General features: G+C 49.8%; 2 protein-coding genes across 3 annotated transcripts in view; both read left to right on the forward strand.

Annotated features, from left to right (window-relative positions):
- Positions 1-10,566, forward strand: COX6B1 (cytochrome c oxidase subunit 6B1). The gene is made up of 4 exons (XM_019016049.3): positions 1-169; positions 3,002-3,118; positions 6,357-6,457; positions 10,378-10,566. Exons 2-4 carry the CDS (start codon positions 3,013-3,015, stop codon positions 10,429-10,431), a joined length of 261 nt encoding a protein of 86 aa, XP_018871594.1. The 5' UTR covers positions 1-169; positions 3,002-3,012; the 3' UTR covers positions 10,432-10,566.
- Positions 10,558-23,071, forward strand: part of UPK1A (uroplakin 1A) — a 19,332-nt gene continuing 6,818 nt past the window's right edge. Inside the window, exons 1-3 of one of the 2 annotated variants that reach the window (XM_019016048.3) lie at positions 10,558-10,642; positions 18,581-18,668; positions 20,200-20,400. In XM_019016048.3, the coding sequence (XP_018871593.1) occupies positions 18,582-18,668; positions 20,200-20,400 (288 nt within the window). In that variant the 5' untranslated portion in view covers positions 10,558-10,642; position 18,581. Of the gene's footprint in view, positions 18,093-18,580; positions 18,669-20,199; positions 20,401-23,071 lie in introns of both variants that reach the window. The other variant, XM_063701256.1, reaches the window with a different exon arrangement.

Consider the following 23,071-nt stretch of genomic DNA (forward strand, 5'->3'; position numbering starts at 1 on the left):
GAATGACTTCGGTGGCCTCCTCCTGGGAGGGAGCTGAAGCCGCTCGCAAGACTCCCCTGGTCCCCACCTCTCTCAGCTTCCGGCTGATAGTAGTTCCGCTTCCTGTCCGACTGTGGTGTCTTTGCTGAGGGTCACATTGAGCTGCAGGTTGAATCCGGGGTGCCTTTAGGTGAGTGTGGAGGGTTCTGTAACCTGGGATCCCAGTCTAGCGGGCTGAGGAGCCGGACCCCAGCTTCCCTGAGAACGGGTTGAGGCTTCCGGCTGGCGGCGTCCGGCCTCCCTGGACCCCGGGGCCCTGTTGTTCTGTTCATCGTAAGAGCTAACAATGATACGGTTCTTCCTTGATGCCAGGCAACATCCCAAACAACTTTAATTAATTTATTTAACTCTCCCACCAGCCCTATGAGATAGGGCCTGCGATTATCCCCTTTTCTCAGTAAACAGGCTCAGAGATACCAAGCGACCTAGCTGAACCTACACAGCGACCAGGATTTGGCCCAGGAGTTTGTCCTCCAGGGCTCTTCATGGCTAATTCACAGGCGTGGCGTCTCGCGGCTTGCCTGGGCCGCAGCCTGGCTCCCGGGTGTCTAGTCCATCCTCCCTTTTGGACGTTGGAGGGGCCGCAGCGTCATCTCCGATGCACCCTCATCCTCAGATACCGGGTAGAGATCTCGCCGGTAACGATCCTTCCTACTGCGTCTGTGCCCCAGCAGCTGGTGTTTTACACCGCACTTCCCCACCGAAAGACTGTTTTAGTGCTCCAGACCCCCACCACCACCTTGCGTCGCTTGAATTTGACACTGCTCTGCAAGTCTCTGTATAGCCCCACGACTCCTAGGATTCCCTGGAATATAGATACTTTTCTCTCAGGTTCCCGACGAACACTGTCACTTCTTCAGAGACATTATATTAAAGGTTTTTAACCCTGGGTCCGCAGAGTTGGTAGAATTCAAGGAATGCTAGTACTTGAATTGGGGTGGGGGGTGGAATTGCATCTGTGTTTTTACTAACCTTTTGAGGCAACAACCTTGGTAGTACTAGCAGCAGCTGTGATTTTGTTAGCAATGAAAATCATAGACATTCCTTTTTTTTTTGTTTTTCTCCTTTTTTGAGACAGGGTCTCTGTGTCACCCAGGCTGGCGTGCAGTGGAGAAATCTTGGCTCACTGCAACTTCTGCTTCCCTGTGCAAGCGATCCTGCCTCAGTAGCTGGGACCACAGGCATGCGCCACCACACCTGGCTAATTTAATTTTTTTTTTTTTTTTTTTTTGAGACAAGATCTTGCTGTATCGCCCAGGCTGGAGTACAATGGCACAATCTCGGCTCACTGCAACCTCCGCCTCCTGGGTTCAAGTGATTCTTCTGCCCCAGCCTCCCTGGTAGCTGGGATTACAGGTGCAAGCCACCGTGCCCAGCTAATTTTTTGTATTTTTAGTAGAGATGGGGTTTCACCATATTGGCCAAGCTGGTCTTGAACTCCTGACCTCAGGTGATCCGCCCACCTCGGCCTCCCAAAGTGCTGGGATTACAGGCGTGAGCCACCTCTTCCGGCCAATTTTAATATTTTTTTGTAGAGATGAGATGGGGTTTCACCATGTTGCCCAGGCTGGTCTTGAACTCCTGGGCTCAAGCGATCCTCCCACCTCAGCATTCCAAAGTGCTGGGATTACAGGAGCCATTGTGCTCCACCCAAAATCATAGGTATTCTTATACCACATTATAACTGCAAATGTCACAAAATACTATATTCATTCATGATTACTTCAAAATTGTATTTTTTTTTTTTTTTGAGACAGTGTTTTTGCTCTGTTGCCCAGGTTGGAGTGCACTGGCACAATCTCGGCTCACTGCAACCTCTGCTTCCTGGGTTCAAGCGATTCTTTTGCCTCAACATCCAGAGTAGCTGGGATTATAGGCACCTGCCACCATGCCCAGCTAATTTTTGTATTTTTAGTAGAGCCAGGGTTTCACCATGTTGGCCAGGCTGGTCTTGAACTCCTGACCTCAGATGATCCACCCCCCTGGCCTCACAAAGTGCTAGGATTACAGGCGTGAGCCACCACACCCGGCGAAAATTGTATTCCTTAATGAATCCTCAGCTGGATATAACTGCTTTTCTTTGTGATGCTGTGCAGGTTTTTTTCACTTCATGTACTCATGGAGCCTATGCAATTTTTAAATACATTTAAACATATTCAGGCCGGGTTTGGTGTCTCCCTTCTGTAATCTCAACATTTTGGGAAGCCAAGCCGGGTGGATCATTTGAGGTCAGGAGTTGGAGAGCAGTCTGACCAACATGGTAAAACCTTGTCTAAAATACAAAAAAATTAGCAGGGCATGGTGGCAGGCACCTGTAATCTCAGCTGTTCGGGAGGCTGAGGCAACAGAATTGCTTGAATCTTGGAGGCGGAGTTTGCAGTGAGCCCAGATCGTACCAGTGAGCCTGGGTGACAGAGCAAGACTCTGTCTTAAAAAAAGAAAAAAAAAAAACATTCAGCGAGAGGTTTCTGGGATTCATCAGACTGCTGAGGAGTTTGTGGCACCAAAAAGATTAAGAATCTTTGCAGTGTAGATTATGCCAACAACGGAGGCAGCCCACCAGTTATTTTTATGCCGTTTAACCGTAGGAAGTCACTTAGACACCCTGTTCCTTCCTCGTCTGGGCAATGGTGATAGTAATAGTTCCTACCTTTTAGAGTGGCTGTAGGAGTAAAGTGTGTAGAACAGCGCCTGGCATGTAGTAAGCACTCAGTGAGTGTTAGCTCATGTTATTTGGGGACCAGGCTGATTTTGCTGAGGAGTTGTACCCCAACCCTGCCGCGACCTCGACACTCAGATGTGTGGATTCGCCCTGCCCCTCATCTCTGTGTATGTTGAGAGGCAGGAACTTGTTCACACCCAGCCCATTGTTCTGTGCCTGCCCTCTTCCATTGATCCTGGGTAGTCTGGCTTGCTCAGGGCCCCTGGGGCCCCTGCTGACACCCACTCCTTTCGCCTCCAGGATTCAGCACCATGGCGGAAGACATGGAGACCAAAATCAAGAACTACAAGACTGCCCCTTTTGACAGCCGCTTCCCCAACCAGAACCAGACTAGAAACTGCTGGCAGAACTACCTGGGTAAGCAGGACCTTTCCCTGGCCACATACCTCGAGTCACTCACCGCTTGCCTCTTCCTAGGGGACCCATCCACCCCAGCCTCCTCCCTTTTATTCTGAACATCCTTACTCTGGAAGGCCCATGCCTCTCATCACCTGCTGTTCAGGTCCAGGCTAGGGTTACAAACTTTAGTTCCTGCAATCTTTTTTTTTTTTAATTTAAATTTTTTAGTATTATTATTATGGTTTTGTTTTGTTTTTTTCCAGAGACGGGGTCTCACTTTGTCACCTAGGCTGGAGTGCAGTGGTGCAATCATAGCTCACTGCAGCCTCAACCTCCTGGGCTCAAGAGGTCCCCCTACCTCAGCCTCTCGAGTAGCTGGGACCACAGGCCCACACTACTGCACTTGGCTAATTTTTTTGTAGAGAAGAGGTCTCAGTTTGTTGCCCAGGCTGGTCTCAAACTCTTGGTTGGCTTCATGCGCTCTTCCTGCCTCAGCTTCTCAAAGTGTTGGGATTATAGGTGTGAGCCACCGTGCCTGGCCCCTACAATGATTTTTTTTTTAAGCTGTATGTGTGTGCGTACTGTAACATGTACAGAAAGCACATAACAAACATGTACAGCTAAATGAATAATTCTAAAGTGAACCCCTTGTGCAACCATAACCTGGAGAGAAAAGCAGACATTGCCCACACTCTCATCTCCGTGCCTTCTTTTTTTTTTTTTTTTGAGATGGAGTTTTGCTCTTGTTGCCCAGGCTGGAGTGCAATGGTGCAATCTTGGCTCACTGCAACCTCCGCCTCCCGGGTTCAAGCAGTTCTCCTACCTCAGTCCCCCAAGTAGCTGGGATTACAGGCACCCGCCACCACACCCAGCTAATTTTTTGTATTTTTAGTAGAGACGGGGTTTCTCCATGTTGGTCAGGCTGGTCTCGAACTCCTGACCTCAGGTGATCCACCCGCCTCGGCCTCCCAAAATGCTGGGATTACAGGCATGAGCCACCGCGCCTGGCCTCCCCACCTTCTTTATGTCCTGTCTGGAACACAACACCCCGCTCTCCCCAGTAGAGAAGTGACCCCACTAACTGGGGGTGATCACATCTTTGTTTTTGTTTGTTTTTTTGTTTTTGTTTTTGAGACTGAGTTTTTTGTTTTTGTTGCCCAGGCTGGAGAGCAATGTCACGATCTCGGCTCACTGCAACCTCCTCTGCCTGCTGGGTTCAAGCAATTCTCCTGTCTCAGCCTCACTAGTAGCTGGGATTACAGGCACCCGCCACCATGCCCAGCTAATTTTTTGTATTTTTTTTTTTTTTTAGTAAAGACAAGGTTTCACCATGTTGATCAGGCTGATCTTGAACTCCTGACCTCAGGTGATCCACCCACCTCAGCCTCCCAAAGTGCTGGAATTATAGGCTGAGCCACTGTGCCCGGCCTCACATCTTTGTTTTTTACCACCATGTTTATTATTTTATTTTATTTTATATATGTTATGTTGTTATGTTATTGATGGAGTCTGTTTCTTGTTGCCCAAGTTGGAGTGCAATGGCACGATCTCAGCTCACTGCAACCTCTGCCTCCCGGGTTCAAGTGATTCTCCTGCCTCAGCCTCCTGAGTAGCTGGGAATACAGGCGCTTGCCACCACACCCAGCTAATTTTTTTTTTTTTTTTTTGAGACAGAGTCTCGCTTTGTCGCCCAGATTGGAGTGCAGTGGTGCAATCTCGGCTCACTGCAACCTCCGCCTCCCAGCTTCAAGCAGTTCTCTGCCTCAGCCTCCCGAGTAGCTGGGATTACAGTCGCCTGCCACCATGCCTGGCTAATTTTTTTTTTTTTTGTATTTTTAGTAGAGACAGGGTTTTACCATCTTGGCCAGGCTGGTCTTAAACTCCTGACCTCGTGATCCACCCCCCTCAGCCTCCCAAAGTGCTGAGATTACAGGTGTAAGCCACCATGCCTGGCCAATTTTATTTATTTATTTGAGACAGAGTCTCGCTCTGTTGCCCAGGCTGGAGTGCAGTGGTGCAATCTTGGCTCACTGCACCCTCCGCCTCCCGGGTTTAAGCAATTCTCCTGCCTCAGCTTCCTGAGTAGCTGGGACTACAGGCGCGTGCCACCATGCCCGGCTAATTTTTTGTGTTTTTAGTAGAGACGGGGTTTCACCATGTTGGCCAGGTTGGTCTCGATCTCCTGACCTCATGATCTGCCTGCCTCGGCCTCCCAAAGTGCTGAGATTACAGGCGTGAGCCACCGTGCCTGGCCAATTTTTTGTATTTTTTTTTTTTTTTTTTGAGATGGAGTCTCGCTCTGTCGCCCAGGCTGGAGTGCAGTGGCGTGATCTCGGCTCACTGCAAGCTCCGCCTCCTGGGTTCACACCATTCTCCTGCCTCAGCCTCCCGAGTAGCTGGGACTACAGGTGCCCGCCACTGCGCCCAGCTAATTTTTTGTATTTTTAGTAGAGATGGGGTTTCACCGTGGTCTCGATCTCCTGACCTCATGATCCGCCTGCCTCGGCCTCCCAAAGTGCTGGGATTACAGGCATGAGCCACTACGTCCAGCCACTTTTTTGTATTTTTAATAGAGACAGGGCTTCACCATGTTGTCCAGGCTGGTCTCGAACTCCTACCCTCAAGTGATCCACCTGCCTTAGCTTCCCAAAGTGCTGGGATTACAGGCCTGAGCCACCATGCCCGGCTACCACCGTGTTTAGATTCACCTCTTTGTGAACTTTATAAATACTGTGTGTATTCTTTTGTGTTTGGATTTTTTCATTCAGTACCTTCTCAGATCCATACATGCTGTGGCATATAGCTTGCTCATTTTCATTGCTGTCCAGTTTTCTACAATTTATTCTATGCCTGTACACTTGTGTGATTTCCATTTTGGAGTTCTTACAAATGGTGTGGCTATAAACATCTTTATAAATGTAATTTTGCTGGGTGCAGTGGCTCACGCCTGTAATCCTAGCACTTTGGGAGGCCGAAGTGGGCAGATCAAGACCAGCCTGGACAACATGGCGAAACCCTGTCTCTACTAAAAATACAAAAATTAGCTGGGCGTGGTGGCAGGTGCCTGTAATCCCAGCTACTTGAGAGGCTGAGGCAGGAGAATCACTTGAACCCAGGAGGAGGTAGAGGTTGCAGTGAGCTGAGATCGCACCATTGCACTCCAGCCTGAGTGACAGATCAAGACCCTACCTCAAAAAAAAAAAAAAAATGTGTTCCAACTCTTGATCTGGGCTGACTTGAACCCCTTTCTTCACAGACTTCCACCGCTGTCAGAAGGCAATGACCGCTAAAGGAGGCGATATCTCTGTGTGCGAATGGTACCAGCGTGTGTACCAGTCCCTCTGCCCCACATCCTGGGTATGTGCCTCCTGCCGGGGCCCTTGGGATGCTGGGATGGGGTCTTAGCAGAGGGGAGTGTGGTGGCTTGGTAGGAGCGCATCTGTGAGGGGCAGAGGGAGGACAGGGCACCACACTGTCCCAGGACTCAGTGCCTTTCCTCCCGCCTAGAATTACCTCCCTGTCTCCTTCTGCTGATGCCTCTCAGCCAGTCAGGGCTCTCAGCTGAGGCGACCAGGGTGCTTTGCTAGATGTAGCTCACTCATGCACTCTCCAAATACACACTCAGCACTGGGCTCCCATCCCTATGTAGCTCACAATTCTGTGCAGTCCTGTCCTTTTTTATTAGGAACATTTTCTTTTCTTTTGTTTTTTTTTTCTTTTTTTTTTTAGACCAGTCTTGCTCTGTTGCCAGGCTGGAAGGCTGGAGTGCAGTGGCGCGATCTTGCCTCACTGCAACCTCCGCCTCCTGGGTTCAAGCGATTCCCCTGCCTCAGCCTCCCAAGTAGCTGGGACTACAGGTGTGCACCACCATGCGCAGCTAGTTTTTTGTATTTTAATAGAAACGAGGTTTCACCATGTTAGCCAGGATAGTCTCAATCTCCTGACTTCGTGATCCACCTGCCTCGGCCTCCCAGAGTGCTGGGATTACAGGCGTGAGCCACCGTGCCCGGCCCTATTATGAACATTTTCAAAGTAGAGATAATAATTCATTGACCTCAAATACATCCATCACCCAAAGTGAATAGTTATCAGGATTTATCCACAGTTTCTTCATCTACCCCTTTTCTTTTTCTTCTTTCCTTTGCTGAAGTATTCTAAAGCAAGTCCCAGACATGTCATTTCACCCCTGCCTACTTCAGTGTGGACTTCTAAATAATGACACAGTAAGACAGTCCTTTCAGCCCTGATCTGACCAAATCTGTCGTCAATATGTAATAGCTCTTTGCTATGCCCCTGCCCTTTGTTTAAAAAAAAAAAAAAAAAAAAGTTTTTAAAGACAAGGTCTCATGATGTTGCCCAGGCTAGACTCGAACTCCTGGGCTCAAGTGTTCCTCCTGTCTCAGCCTCCTGAGTAGCTTGGACTACAGGCATGTGCCATTGTGCCTGTCTCTCTCTCTCTCTCTCTCTCTGTCGCCCTCTCGCTCTCTCTTGCTCTCTTTTTCTCTCTCTCGCTCTCTCTCTCACTCTTTCTCTCTTTCTTTCCTTTCTTTCTTTTCTTTCTTGAGCCTTGCTCTGTTGCCCAGACTGGAGTGCAGTAGCATGATCTCGGCTCACTGCAGCCTCAGCCTCCTGAATAGCTGGGACTACAGGCATGAGCCACCACACCTGGCCCAATTTTTGTATTTTTTTGTAGAAATGGGGTTTCGCCATGTTGCCCAGACTGGTCTCGAACTCCTGAGCTCAAAGCAGTCTGCCTGCCTCAGGCTCCCAAAGCGCTGGGATTATAGGCATGAGCTACTGCACCCAGCTGTATCTTTCAAAATTAAAAAAATTACCCTTCAACTTGGCAATTCCACATTCTAGGGATGCTACAAAAATCTTCATGTACAAAGATGCCCATTGCAGAGTTGTTCGTAATGGAGAATATTTGGAAATAACCCAAGTTAAAACATTTATCTTGATAGTCTTTATGGAGACTGTGGTGATCTACATGCTAGCACACAGAAAGAATGCTAAGACACAGGAAAAGCAAGTTGCAGAACAATCTATGTAGTAGGAGTCAATTTGCAAGGATGGAGTTTTTATGGTGTGGTGTGTGTATGTAAATAAAGTAGGCACATACCGCTGGCACTTATTATGGGCCAGCTATGTTGTTGGCCCTTTTTTTTTTTTTTCTTTTTTGAGATGGAGTCTTGCTCTGTCTCCCAGGCTGGAGTGCAGTGGTGCAATCTCAGCTCACTGCAACCTCCGCCTTCCAGGTTCAGGCGATTCCCCTGCCTCAGCCTCCCAAGTATCTGGGATTACAGGCGCCTGCCACCATGCCCAGCTGATTTTTGTATTTTTAGTAGAGACAGAGTTTCACCATGTTGGCCAGGCTGGTCTCAAACTCCTGACCTCAGGTGATGCACCTGCTTCGGCCTCCCAAAGTTCTGGGATTACAGGCATGAGCCACCACGCCCAGCCATGTTAGCACTTTACATCACATAAGGTCAACATGCTAACACAACCGTATGAGGTAGGTACTATTGTTAGTATCCTCATTTTACAAAATTGGAAACTGAGGCCCAGAAAGGTTGAGTAACTTGCCCAAAGTCACACAGCTAGGAAGTGATGGAGCAGGGATTCAGATTCAGCCTCTCTGTTATCCATGCTTTCATCCACTGTTCGTTCTTGCACCAGTGGTCCTCACCCTTTTTGGCACCAGGGATGAGCTTCATGGAAGACAGTTTTTCCACAGACAGGGTTGGGGATGGTGTAAGGATGAGTCCAGCATATTACATTTATTGTCCACTTTATTTCTGTTATTACATTATATAATAAAATAATTATACAACTCACCATACTATAGAATCAGTGGGAGCCCTGAGCTTGTTTTCCTGCAACTAGATGGTCCCATCTAGGGGTGATGGGAGATAGTGACAGATCATCAGGCATTAGATTCTCATAAGGATCATGCAGCCTAGATCCCTCACATGCGCAGTTCACAATAAGGTTCGCACTCCTATGAGAATCTAATGCTGCCGCTGATCTGACGGGAGGTGGAACTCAGGCAGTAATGCGAGCATTAGGGAGTGCTTGTAAATATAGTTGAAGCTTCTCTCGCTCACCTGCCACTCACTTCCAGCTGTGGGGCCCAGTTCCTAACAGGCCACAGACCAGTACCTGGTAGGTACTGGTTGGGGCTCAAGGACCCATGCCTTATAGCATAAAATGTGAGCGTGTATGTATATAAAAACGTTTATGCTTGTAACTGCTTGTGAGGTCCACAAAGAGTAGAGTGTTACTTTCAGGGAGTGTTAACTTGACATAGGCCTTATATGGGCCTTTTCATTTTTTTTTTTTTTTTTTTTAGAGACAGTCTTGCTCTGTCACTCAGGCTAGAGTGCGGTGTGCAGTGGTAGCATCATAGCTCACTGCAGCCTCGAACTCCTGGGTTCAAGCAGTTCTCCCACCTCAGCCTCCCTAGTAGCTGTGACTACAGGTGCATGCCACCATTCCTGGCTAAGTTTTGTATTTTTTGTAGAGACAGGGTTTTGCCACGTTCACCAGGCTGGTCTCAAACTCCTGGGCTCAAGCGATCCTCCCACCTTTGCCGCCCAAAGTGCTGGAATTATAGGCGTGAGCCACCACGCCCAGCTTATTTTTTATTTTTTGTAGAGATGGGGGTCTTGCTGTGTTGTCCAGGTTGGTCTCAAACTCCTGAGCTCAAGCAGTCCTCCCACATCGGCCCCGCAAAGTGCTGGGATGACAGGTGCGAGTCACCACACCCAGCCTCCATCATTGTTTATACTGAGCATCGCCTGTGGTCAGTGGTGGGATTGCACTGTGTATTCTGTTTGGCACCTTTTTTGCACTTGACTATGTATCTTGAAGATCCATCCATTCATGCCAGAACATAAATCAGCCTCGTTTTTCTTCACAGCTGCCTGCTATTCCATCTCCCCTATTTGGACAAACAGCATAGTGTTGACTTGAGGTTTTCAAAGCAGGGCCCACCCTTGGAGCTCTGTACAGTGACAGATCTCCCCATCGACAGCTCTGCAGTGGGCCTGGGATTTTCCTGCCCATTACTCTCCTCCCAGCATGTCAGCTTGTTCAGTACAGTGATTTCTGTCTTTTGGGGTCACTGCTGATTCCCCGGCCTCTAGAATAGAGGTTGGCACACAGCAGGTACCTGTGGATATTGGTTGAACAAACAGGTGGGCAAAGTGAGGAAGATAAGAAGTCCATCCGTTCAGTTTCCCCACTGCGGAGGGAATAACACTGTCTTTCCACAGGTCACAGACTGGGATGAGCAACGGGCTGAAGGCACGTTTCCCGGGAAGATCTGAACTGGCTGCATCTCCCTTTCCTCTGTCCTCCATCCTTCTCCCAGGATGGTGAAGGGGGACCTGGTACCCAGTGATCCCCACCCCGGGATCCTAAATCATGACTTACCTGCTAATAAAAACTCATTGGAAAAGTGAGACTATGCGTGTGAACGGACTAGGCAGTGGCAAGAAGCTGGGCTGGAATCAGTGCCCTGACCAGGGAGGGGCTTGAGTGAGTATTTTTTCTGTTTTGTTTTTATTTATTTTATTTTATTTTATTTTATTTTTTTATGATGGAGTCTCGTTCTGTCACGCAGGCTGGAGTGCAATGGCACAATCTCTGCTCACTGCAACCTCCACCTCCAGTGTTCAAACGATTCTCCCGCCTCAGCCTCCCGACTAGCTGGGACTACAGGCACACCCCACCACACCTGGCTAATTTTTGTATTTTTAGTAGAGATGGGGTTTTACCATGTCGGCCAGGCTGGTCTCAAACTCCTGACCTCAGATGATCCACCTGCCTTGGCCTCCCAAAGTGCTGGGATTACAGGCATGAGCCACCATGCCTAGCGTTTTTTAACTTAATTTTATTGAACCTTGGCCACCCTCTCTGTGCCAGTCAATGAGTCAAATAGTTGATTATACAGAATAACCTAAGTTCCTATGTGTGCAACCACCCTACATAATTTTAAAGCAAATTATATAGATTATAATATAATATAAAATACATAAAGATTATATTTTATCCAGAAATAAGAAACTATATGTATCTCTTGGAGATACAATTTTTCTTTTTTTTTTTGAGACAGAGTCTCAATCTGTTGCCCAGGCTGGAGTGCAGTGGTGTCATCTCAGCTCTCTGCAACCTCTGCCTTCTGGGTTCAAACTATTCTCCTGCCTGGAGATACCTATTTTTTTAACATAATTATTTACACCTAAGAAATTAGTTCTTAATGGCCGGGCGCAGTGGCTCATGCCTGTAATCCCAGCACTCTGGGAGGCTGAGGTGGGTGGATCACCTGAGGTCAGGAGTTCACGATCAGCCTGGGCAACATGGCGAAACCTCATCCCTACTAAAAGTACAAAATTAGCCAGGCATGGTAGCACATGCCTGTAATCCCAGCTACTCGGGAGTCTGAGGCAGGAGAATCGCGTGAACCTGGGAGGCAGAGGATGTGGTGAGCCGAGATCATGCCATTGCACTCCAGCCTGGGCAACAAGAGTAAATCTCCATCTCACCAAAAAAAAAAAAAACAAAAAAAGAGTTCTTAATATCTAATAAGCAATCTCCTGCACAATGTGTAACTTCTCCCTGTGTTGGGACCTGCTCTTTCACGCTGATCATGATGGTAGTTGTAAGTCATTTAAGTAGGCCAAGTTGAGAGCTGTTCTTCATGGTGCCCCCAAAAGAATTGCCACACAATAACAGCCCAGAATATCTCCAACAGACTCGTCAACAGGGACCTAGCTAGCATGACCAGCTGGAACACTCTCGTGGCTGAATTGGTGTGTCCTCAAAACCTTTCAAATGGCCGGGGTGTGGTGGCTCACGCCTGTAACCCTAGCACTTTGGGAGGCCCAGGCGAGTGGGTCATGAAGTCAGGGATTCAAGACCAGCCTGGCCAAGCTGGTGAAACCCCATCTCTTCTAAAAATACAAAAAAATTATAAAAATACAAAAATTAGCCACGTGTGGTGGTGCGTGCCTGTAATCCCAGCTACTGGGGAGGCTGAGGCAGGAGAATCACTTGAACCTGGGAGGTGGAGGTTGCAGTGAGCTGAGATCACACCACTGTACTCCAGCCTGGGCGACAGAACGAGACTCCATCCCCAAAAAACAAAAACAAAACTTCAAATGGTTACAAATTTGTCTGATGCATTCACATGAGCAGGGATGATTCTTGTATGGAGAAAAATGGCCCCAGAGATAGATCTTGTGAAATAGCTGCTCATGAAGAAAAGTGGCTGTAGGGGCTGGGCGCGGTGGCTCACGCCTGTAATGCCAGCACTTTGGGAGACCGAGGCAGGCAGATCACCTGAGGTCGGGAGTTCCAGACCAGCCTGACCAACATGGAGAAACCCCGTCTCTACTAAAAATACAAAATGAGCCAGGCGTGGTGGTGCGTGCCTGTAATCCCAGCTACTCTGGATGCTGAGGAAGGAGAATTGCTTGAACCCAGGAGGTGGAGGTTGCTGTGACCCGAGATTGTGCCATTGTACTCCAGCCTAGGCAACAAGAGCGAAACTCCGTCTCAAAAAAAAAAAAAAAAAAAAGTGGCTGTAAACAGGACCTTAGTGCACACACAGGGAGCTTGAGGGATCGTGGGAGGTTATGGCGTGGGTCGGAAGTAGCAAAGAACTTAAACACCATGAAAAAAAAATTTTTTTTTTGAGACGGAGTCTTGCTCTGTTGTCCAGACTGGAGTGCAGTGATGTGATCTCTGCTCACTGCAACCTCCACCTCCCGGTTCAAGCAATTCTCCTGCCTCAGCCTTCCAAAAAGCTGGGATTACAGGTGCTTGCCACCACACCCAGCTAATTTTTTGTATTTTTAGTAGCGATTTAGAGAGTAGTTTCACCATGTTGGCCAGGCTGGTCTTGAACTCCCTGACCTCAGGTTAACCATCCACCTCGGCCTCCCAAAGTGCTGGGATTACAGGCATGAGCCACCACACCCAGCCAACACCATGAAAATTTCAAATGAAACAGGACGGCCAGTGAAAAGTCAAGGTGCTGGACTCCTTGAGTCCAGCTGCCCCATTCCGCCCAGGGTTTGCCACCAGCGCCAGTGTTTCCTGTACATTCCTTTAGAGATAGCTCATGCATCTAGAAGTATTTGTAAATATATTGATCTGATTGGATATGGTGCCCGTTTGCTCACACAGCCCCTGCCACACTGGCCTCTTCAGTGCACAGGAACTGTGAGCAAATGAGGTATTTCAACACACCAGGCTGGCTCCAACCCCGGATCCTTTACACTTGCCGTTTGCTCGACCTGGAATGTTTGGCCACCAGCTGTCCACAAGCTCACCCCTCACTGCCTTCAGGTCTTCATTTAGCGAGGCCTTCTCTGACCACTCAGCCTTCACCTTCAGCTCCTCCCTCTTTGTGCCCCTTTACTCCTTTTGTTTCTTTCTCTTTTTTCAATTTTTATTTATTTTTTAATTTTTGGAGACGGAGTCTCTCTGTCACCAGGCTGGAGTGCGGTGGCGCAATCTCAGCTCACTGCAACCTCAGACTCCCTGGTTCAAGCAATTCTTCTGCCTCAGCCTCCCAAGTAGCTGGGATTACAGGCACGCGCCACCACGCCCAGCTAATTTTTGTATTTTTAGTAGAGACGGGGTTTCACCATGTTGGCCAGGATGGTCTCCATCTCCTGACCTTGTGATCCACCCAGCTCGGCTTCCCAAAGTGCTGGGATTACAGGTGTGAGCCACCATGCCTGGCCTTGTTTCTTAAGCACTTACCGCTAACATGCCAAATGTTATCCTTCATCATTGCACCACTGGAATGTAATTTCCATGCGGGCAGATTTGGAAATATATATTTAATTCCCCTTTTCAGCTTTTTTTTTTTTTTTTGAGATAAGGTCTTACTCTGTCACCTAGGCTGGCATGTAGTGGCATAATCTCAGTTTACTGCAGCCTCCGCCGCCCAGACTCAAGCCATCCTCCTACCTCAGCCTCCCAAGTAGCTAGGACCACAGGCATGGACCACCACACTCGGCTAGTTTTTTGTTTGTTTTTGATAGAGACGGGGTTTCACCATGTTGCCCAGGCTGGTCTCAAACTCCTGAGCTCAGGTGATCTGCCCGCCTTAGCCTCCCAAAGTGCTGGGATTACAGGCCTGAGCCACCGCACACCAGCCTGCTTTTTTTCCAAATGTTCTAATCTTTCTCATTTTATTATTTTTTTTTTTAATTTTTTTTTGACACAAGACCTCACTCTGTCACCCAGCCTGGAGTGCAGAGGCCTGATCACAGCTCACTGCAGCCTTCAACTCCCAGGCTCAAGAGATCCTCCCACCCCAGCCTCTCCAGTAGGTGGGACTACAGGCATACGCCACCACACCCAGCTAATTTTTGTATTTTGTAGAGATGGAGTTTGCCCATATTGCCCAGGCTGATCTCCAACTCCTGGGCTCAAGTGATCCTCCTGCTTCAGCCTCCCAAGGTGCTGGGATTACAGGCATGAGCCACCGCACCCAGCCCAGCTGTTAATCTTATTGATGATTAATTATATGTGATGGGTCACTTGTCAGTTGCTGCTTTCAAGGTTCTCTTTTTATCTTTCAATAATTTGATTATGATATGTCTGGTGATGGATATCTTTGAGTTTATCCTATTTGAAGATTGTTGAGCTTCTTGGCTCTAGATTGATGGGTTTTTTCATCAAATTTTGGGAGTTTTCAGCCATTCTTTCTTCATATATTCTTTTTTACCCCTTCCTTTTTGTCCTCTCCTTCTGGGACTCCCATTATTTGATGATGTCTCACAGGTCTCTGAAGTTCTGTTCACTTATCTTCGTGCTTTTTTCTTTCTGTTCCTTAAACTTGATCATCTCAACTGATCTATACTCACATTCACCGATCTTTTCTTCTGCCTACTCAAATCTGTTGTTGAGCCCTCTATTCCTCTATTGAATTTTTTCTTTTTTTTTTTTTTTTTGACACGGAGTCTTGCTCTGTCGCCCAAGCTGGAGTGCAGTGGCACAATCTCGGCTCACCGCAACCTCCACTTCCCGAGTTCAAGTGATTATCCTGCCTCAGCCTCCCAAGTAGCTGGTACTACAGGCGCATGCCACCATGCCTGATTAATTTTGTGTATTTTTAGTAGAGACAGGGTTTCACCATGTTAGCCAGGATGGCCTCGATCTCCTGACCTCGTGATCTGTCCATCTCGGCCTCCCAAAGTGCTGGGATTACAGGCATGAACCACCACGCCCGGCCCATTTGAATTTTTTCATTTTAGTTACTGTACTTTTCAAGTCCCAAATTTCTGTTTAGTTCTTTTAAAATAATTTCTGCTTTTAGGCCAGGCATGGTGGCTCACACCTGTAATCCCAGCACTTTGGGAGGCCAAAGTGGGAGGTTCACTTGAGGTCAGGAGTTCAAGACTAGCCTGGCCAACACTCCATCTCAAAAAAAAAGACAGTATTCTTTAGCATGTGTTCCGCTAATGATTGGACAAAGATTTCCTTAGCCTCCAAAAACCAATAATCTCCTAGCCTTTGCTGCGGCATGGTGGGCCATGCTTTCGACATTCAGCCAGGCAATTGACAACTCTGCCTTCGCCACTACTTCTCCCAGGAAGGCACACATCCTCAAGGTCAGCCCAATGTAAGAAGACTGGGTTCTCATCTCTGGTCTTTCTTGAGCCTGCATATACTCCTGGGCATGCACACAACCCTATGCATGCATGTGACCTAGATTTCCAAGAATATTTTGGAGTTTTTCAAAGCCTTCTCATTCCCCAGCTTTATCTTTTAAACTTTTTCATTACCCTATTATTGGCCTCAACTGTTATTCATTGCTTAGGCAGCTGCCTAGTTAAACAATTGCATGCAATTGTGTTTCACAAATGCCCCTGGGGAAATAATTTTGATGATGTATGAGCTCTAAGTTAGGTCAAATACAGACAACATTGCAAGTAGGGGCTTCCAGGGAACCACAAGACGAATCAAATAATTCTGACTTTCTGGGAGTGAGGCTTTTAAGGAGTTTCATCCTCTTCTGCCCCGTTTGGTGTATGCCAGGCTGCTAGTTTCCACTGAGAATGCTGGCAGTTAATATTCAAGGCTACCATGGAGCTGGAGTGGGGGAATGGAACTAGGCCAATTAAAAATGTCACAAAGTATAAAAATTAGCCGGGTGTGGTGGTGGGCGCCTGTAATCCTAGCTACTCGGGAGGCTGAGGCAGGAGAATTGCTTGAACCTGGGAGGCAGAGTTTGCAGTGAACTGAGATTGCGCCACTGCATTCCAGCCTGGGCGACAGTGAGACTCTGTCTCAAGAAAACAAAAATAAAAATAAATTTTAAAAAAGTCATAAAGTTCACTGCTCTTACTAAGATTCAGCTGCTTTTCTTGAATAAACACTTTACAGATTTTTGTTGTTGTTGTGGAGACAGAGCCTCACTGTCACCCAGGCTGGAGAGCAATGGCACGACCTCAGCTCACTGCAACTTCTGCCTTCGAGGTTCAAGCGATTAGCTCCTGCCTCAGCCTCCTGAGTAGCTGGGATTACAGGCACTTGCCACCACGACTGGCTAATTTTGTATTTTTAGTAGAGATAGGGTTTCACCATGTTAGTCAGCCTGACCTCAGGTGATCCCCCCACCCTGGCCTCCCAAAGTGCTGGGATTACAGGCGTGAGCCACCGCGACTGGCCAAAAAAACTATTTTAAAATCTAAAGTGGGTTGACTAAAACCAAATTAACCATTTTAATCGGAAAACATCTCATGTATCTTATTACCAAACCAGTGCCTTGACGATGGGATTTTCAGTGTCATTTGCCAAATTCGCAGGCACCGCAGTGGGGAGCCACTGCTCCCACAGCAGAGGCAATGAATGGCCTAGCCTTGGGGTTGAGAAGTTCTGGGGACGGTGTCGGGGGGCCTGGGCCACCATTTTTGCATGTGGAGCCAGCCCTGCGCTGCGAGGGCGTGGCATCGGAGAGACCGTGGCCTCGTGGGCAGCATCGGCGGCCCCTGGGGACACGCGCTGGCTCAGGCCCCACCTCCGCCAGGGAAGCGGTCTGATGATACCCATTTCGCAGATGGGCAAATCCACAAGCCAAGTCGCGCCGCCCAGAAGAGGCAGAACTGGGATTTGAACCTAGGTTTCTCATTCTGCACCTGAAGAAATAAATGTCTGCTTGGTCCATGCATGTGTTGGGGGGTGATGGGGACTTTTCTTCAACCAAGCCCGGTGTGCCCCCTCTCATTTTCTAGCACGTTCTTCTCCCCCATCTTTGCACTTATCTCAGACTCCCCTCACACACCTATCCTGGGTGCCATCCTTTCCCTCAGCCCACCGCCCATGTAGTCAGCCTCCTAAGCACCCCTTCCACCTGTCCCCTCATCTCCCCACTGCTCTGCCTCAGTCCAGCCCTGGCCTTGGCAGGGGTCCCTGCCTGGGCCTCCCCACGGGCTCCCGGCCTCACAGAGGAGCAGCCACCTGTGCAAGGTCACACAGCAGGAGAGACACTTTTGGGATTCAGGACCCATCTGTGGGTCCGAAGTGGATTTTTTGTTTGTTTGGTTTTGGAGACAGGGCCTGGCTCTGTCACTCAAGCTGGAGTGCAATGGCACGATCTTGGCTCATTGCAACCTCTGTCCCCCAGGTTCAGCCATCCTCCCACCTCAGCCTCCCAAGTAGCTGGGACCACAGGCATGAGCCTGGCTAATTATTTTTGTATTTTTTGTAGAAACGGGGTTTCACTATATCACCCAGTCTGGTCTCAAACTACTGAGCTCAAGCGATCTGCCTACCTCAGTTTCCCAAAGTGCTGGGATTACAGGCCTGAGCTACCACGCCCCGCCCTGATTTGGATCTTGCTCCTACTCCCAGGAAGGCCCATGTCCTAGCAAGAGAGACACCAGGTGGTGCGCACGCCCCTCCACCTCCAACTCCTCCACCACCAACAGAGCCTGGGACCCAGGGGCCATGGGTCCTACACAATCTGGTATTTCAGGTCTATAAATCATGGGGGTGGCAGGGAGCCCATCAAAGCTGTTCGCCCAGCTTGGTCTGCCGGCTCGGCCTCTTGTCCACCCCACTGCCGTGCCCCAAAACACACACACACCCTCCCTCCTTCCTGGGAGACTAGCCCAAGGAGCGGCCTGGGCGTATATAGGGAGCCACGGTGGGTGGGGCTGGCCAGAGAGGCTGCAGACAGAGAAGGTGAGGAGGGGGCCCTGGGAGTCTGGGTGCGGCATGGGGGGTCTGAGGCTCAGGGAGGGGCAGTGCCAAGTTCAGGCCAGTGACTGCCCCACCGGAGCCCGGGTGTCCTCTTGTGCAAAATGCCTCCCCGCCAGGGCTGTGGGTACATCAGTACCAGCCTGGGCCCCGCAGAGAGCTGGAGCAACCCCTCGAAGCTGGGGTGTGGCTCAGAGATGGGGGGTCCGGCTGGCCCTTTACGCTCCTGGCCTCATCCCTGCTCATGTGTTCCAGGATGATGGCGTCTGCGGCAGCAGCGGAGGCCGAGAAGGGATCTCCAGTTGTGGTGGGCCTGCTAGTTGTGGGCAATATCATTATTCTGGTGAGACTCACCCCAGTGCTGGGAGCCAAGTGGTTGTGTGGTGGGGAGGGGACAGTCCTGAGCTCGGGGTGGGGGATGAGGGTCCACAACTGTCTCTCGGGCAGACTCAGTGGTCAGCACAGCCTGGGTTGAAATCCCAGCTCTGCCTCTCCCCAGCTCTGTGACCTTAGCAAGCGACTGTCCCTCTCTGTGCCTTCTTTCCTCATCTATAGACTGTGTCCTCATTGTGTGGGCTGTTGTCATGTGGATTAATCCATGCGTGGCCCTCAGCTCAGAGAAAGTGCCCAACCAATGCTGGCTATCACCATCAGCATCACCATGGATATAAAGTGACAGCCTGGTGCACAAGAGGCCACAAGAAGGAAAAACAACAGTGTCTTTCAATTAACATTGGGTTTTGGTTTTGTGTTTTTTGTTTTGTTTTGTTTTTGAGACGGAGTCTCACTCTGTCGCCCAGGCTGGAGTGCAGTGGCTGATCTCAGCTAACTGCAACCTCTAACTCGAGGGCTCAAGTGATTCTCCTGCCTCAGCCTCCAGAATAGCTGGGATTACAGGCGCACACCACCACACCCGGCTAATTTTTTTTTTTCAGACAGATTCTCCCTCTGTCACCCAGGCTGAAGTGCAGTGGCGAGATCTCGGCTCACTGCATCCTCCACCTCCTGGGCTCCAGCAATTCTCCTGCCTCAGCTTCCCGAGCAGCTGGGATTACAGGCACATGCTACCACACCCGGCTACTTTTTGTATTTTTAGAAGAGATGGGGTTTCACCATGTTGGCCAGGCTGGTCTTGAACTCCTGACCTGAGGTGATCTGCCCACCTCAGCCTCCCAAAGTGTTGGGATTACAGGTGTGAGCCACCACGACTGGCCGTGTGTTTGTTTTAAAGACAGGGTCTCACTCTGTTGACCAGGCTGCAGTGCAGTGGTGTGATGCTTGCTCACTGCAGCCTCCAACTCCTGGGCTCAACTGATCCTCCTGCCTCAGCCTCCCGAGTAGCTGGGACTACAGGTGCACATCACCACATCTAGCTATTTTTTTTATTTTTTGTAGAGACGGGGTCTCACTATTGCCCAGGCTAGTCTCAAACTCCTGGGCTCAAGCAATCCTCCCGCCTCGGCCTCCCACAATGCTGGGACTGCAGGTGTGAGCCACCTTGCCTGGCCCATTTGTAATTTTTATGGCCATGGCCATGTTCCCCTCCTCGGGGAATAACAGCACCGTCAAGGGAGGGCAGGTGGACCAAGCATCTCCTCTGTGCCAGTCCACTGCTCCAGCCTTTCCATGTGGCATCCCCTTTTATCCCCGAAGAAACTGGCAGCTGGGGCGTGGGCGTCGGTTGTCTGGCTGGGCTGTCTCTTCTCTCCTGGACTCTGCTCACCCTCATCGCTGCTCATGGAAGGCGAGGTCTTTGCCCACTTTACTGAGAGGGCAGTGGAGACTCCAAATGGGGAAGGAACTTGCTCGTGGAGATGCCTGATGCCAGGGCTGCTGGCCCCGAGCAGACCTTCCTAACCCACCGCTCTGTCCAGCTGTCAGGCCTGGCCCTGTTTGCTGAGACCATATGGGTGACAGCCGACCAGTACCGTGTATACCCACTGATGGGAGTCTCAGGCAAGGATGACGTCTTCGCTGGTGCCTGGATTGCCATCTTCTGCGGCTTCTCCTTCTTCGTGGTAGCCAGTTTTGGTGTGGGCGCCGCACTCTGCTGCCGCCGGTCCATGGTCCTCACGGTGAGACCCCAGGGGTGGGGGGATGGGGACACTGAAAACGGAGTTCAGCATCACTGAGTCATAGTAGCAGGTGCAGCCCCAGCCACTAGTGTGAGTTCCCCATGGTGTCACACTCAGGGATCCCAGGCATCATCTCATTCAGTCTTCCCACAGCCCAATAACCCAGGCTTGAGTAGCAGAGCTGGGATTTTTTCTTTTTTTTTTTTTTTTTTGGTAAAGATGGGGGTCTCACTATGTTGCCCAGGCTGGTCTCAAACTCCTGGCTCAAATGATTCTCCTGCCTCAGCCTCCCAAAGTGCTGGGATTACAGGCTTGAGCCCCTCTACCTGCACCCAGTGCAGGGCTAGAATTTGAACCCCTGCTAGCTGCTTTCCAGAGTCCATGCTCATGAACTCTGCCAATAATAGCACAGCTACCATTTAATAATGGTTTACTACAAGCCACGAGCTGTTCTAAATGGTTTACTGGATTAGTTCATTTATTCCTCATAGTCCACCAAGAGATACTGTCATCATTATGACCCTATTCGATGAAGATTGAAACTGAGGCTCAGAGAAGTGAAGTCATTTATCCAGGGTCACACATTGAGACAGTGGCAGAGCCAGTTTCAACCTGAGCAGATCGGCTCTTGAGCCTGTGCTCTTAATCTCTGCCCACAAGAATAACCCACACTTCCCAAGTGTCTCTCATGCACCTGACACTAGGGTAAGCAGTTTAGAAAATGAGCTTCATGGCCAGGCGCAGTGGCTCATGCCTGTAATCCCAGCACTTGGGGAGGCTGAGGCGGACAGATCATTTGAGGTCGGGAGTCCAAGACCAGACTGGCCAACATGGCGAAATCCCATCTCTAAAAAAAAAAAAAAATTAGCCACGCGTGGTGGCAGGCACCTGTAATCCCCGCTACTCAGGAGGCTGGGGCGGAAGAATCACTAGAACCCGGGAGGCAGAGGTTGCAGTGAGCCAAGATCACACCACTGCATTGCAGCCTGGATGACAAAGTGAGATTCCATCTCAAAGAAAAGGAAAGAAAATGAGCTTCCTCAATCTTCCCAGAAGCCCTTCACAGCTAGTGCTTTTCAACCCATTTACCAGATGAGGAAACTGAGGCTCAAAGAGGCTAACAGCCTCTCCCAGGTGACCAGGAGAGCAGGGATTCCAATTCAGGCCCCAATGACACAGAGACAGCACTGTGTTTCCTCGACAGCCGAGGGTTTTTCAGATTCCCAGGAGCAGCCACTCATTTGATGAACAAATGCTTATGAGCAGGAGCTACGTGCTGAGCCCCACGCTGGGCACTGGGGCTCTGTGCTGAGTGAAACATAAAAGCCCTTGACCCAGGGAAGTGGTGCTCAGAGGAGGAAGACAGTGAACAGGAGGGGAGGTCAGGAGCCGAGGAGGGCGAGGGAAGACCTCACTGCCAGGGAAAGCAAAGACCTAGAGGCACTGGGAGTGAGGCAGGTGTGTAACTGGAGGAAGAGCCTTCCAGGTGGAGGTGGCAGCAAGGGCAAAGGCTCTGAGGCCAGAGCGGGCCAGGAGTCCAAAGCAGCTGGAGCTGAGTGAGGAGGAGGTTGGGGGGTGAGAGGACATGAGGCAGACAGATGGGGAGGAGAACAGTGAGGAATGGGGATGGGAAAGAAGCAGGAGGGAAGGCAGGTGTTGTGGACTTTGGCTTTATCCTGAGTAAGATGGAGCCATAGACCCCCTGCTCCCCTCCCCTCCCTTCCCCTCCCCTTCCCTCCTCTCCCCTCCCCTCTCCTTCCTTCCTTCCTTCGTTTTTCTACACAGGCAGGTGTTGTGGACTTTGGCTTTATCCTGAGTAAGATGGAGCCATGGACTCCTCCCCTCCCCTCCCCTCCCCTCCCCTCCCCTCGCCTCCTCTCCCCTCCCCTCCCCTCGCCTCCTCTCCCCTCCCCTCCCCTCCTCTCCCCTCCCCACCTCCCTCCTTCCTTCCTTCGTTTTTCTAGACAGGCAGGTATTGTGGACTTTGGCTTTATCCTGGGTATGATGGAGCCATGGACTTCCTTCCCTTCCTTCTTTCCCTCCCTCCCTCCCTTCCTTCCTTCCTTCCTTTCTTTCTTTGTTTTCCTAGACAGGGTCTCACTCTGTTGCCCAGTTTGGAGTGCAGTGGCACAGTCATAGCTCATTGCCACCTCGAACTCTTCGTCTCAAATGATCCTCCCACCTCAGCCTCCCAATGAGCTGGGACTACAAGTGTGCATCACCATGTGCAGCTAATTTTTGTATTTTTGCATTTTTAGTAGATGGGGTTTCACCATATTGGTCAGGCTGGTCTTGAACTCCTGACCTCAGGTGATCCACCCGTCTCAACCTCCCAAAGTGTTGGGATTACAGGCGTAAGCCACTGCACCCACCCTTGTTTGTTTTGTTTTAAGAGACAGGGTTTTGCTCTGTCGCCCAGGCAGGAATGCAGTGGTGCGATCATAGCTCGCTGAGGCCTCCAACTACTGGGCTCAAACGATCCTCCAACCTCAGCCTTCCAAGTAGCTAGGACTAACACTACCACTAGTAGTAACCAGGCTTAACTAATTTTTTTACTTTTATTTTTTGTAGCGACGGGGTCTCACTGTGTTGCCCAGGCTGATCTTGAACTCCAGGGTTCAAGCAATCCTCCCACCTCAGCCTCCCAAAGTGCTGGGATTACAGGCATGAG

Source organism: Gorilla gorilla, chromosome 20 (assembly GCF_029281585.2).
Source record: "Gorilla gorilla gorilla isolate KB3781 chromosome 20, NHGRI_mGorGor1-v2.1_pri, whole genome shotgun sequence".
Taxonomy (NCBI): Eukaryota; Metazoa; Chordata; class Mammalia; order Primates; family Hominidae; genus Gorilla; species Gorilla gorilla.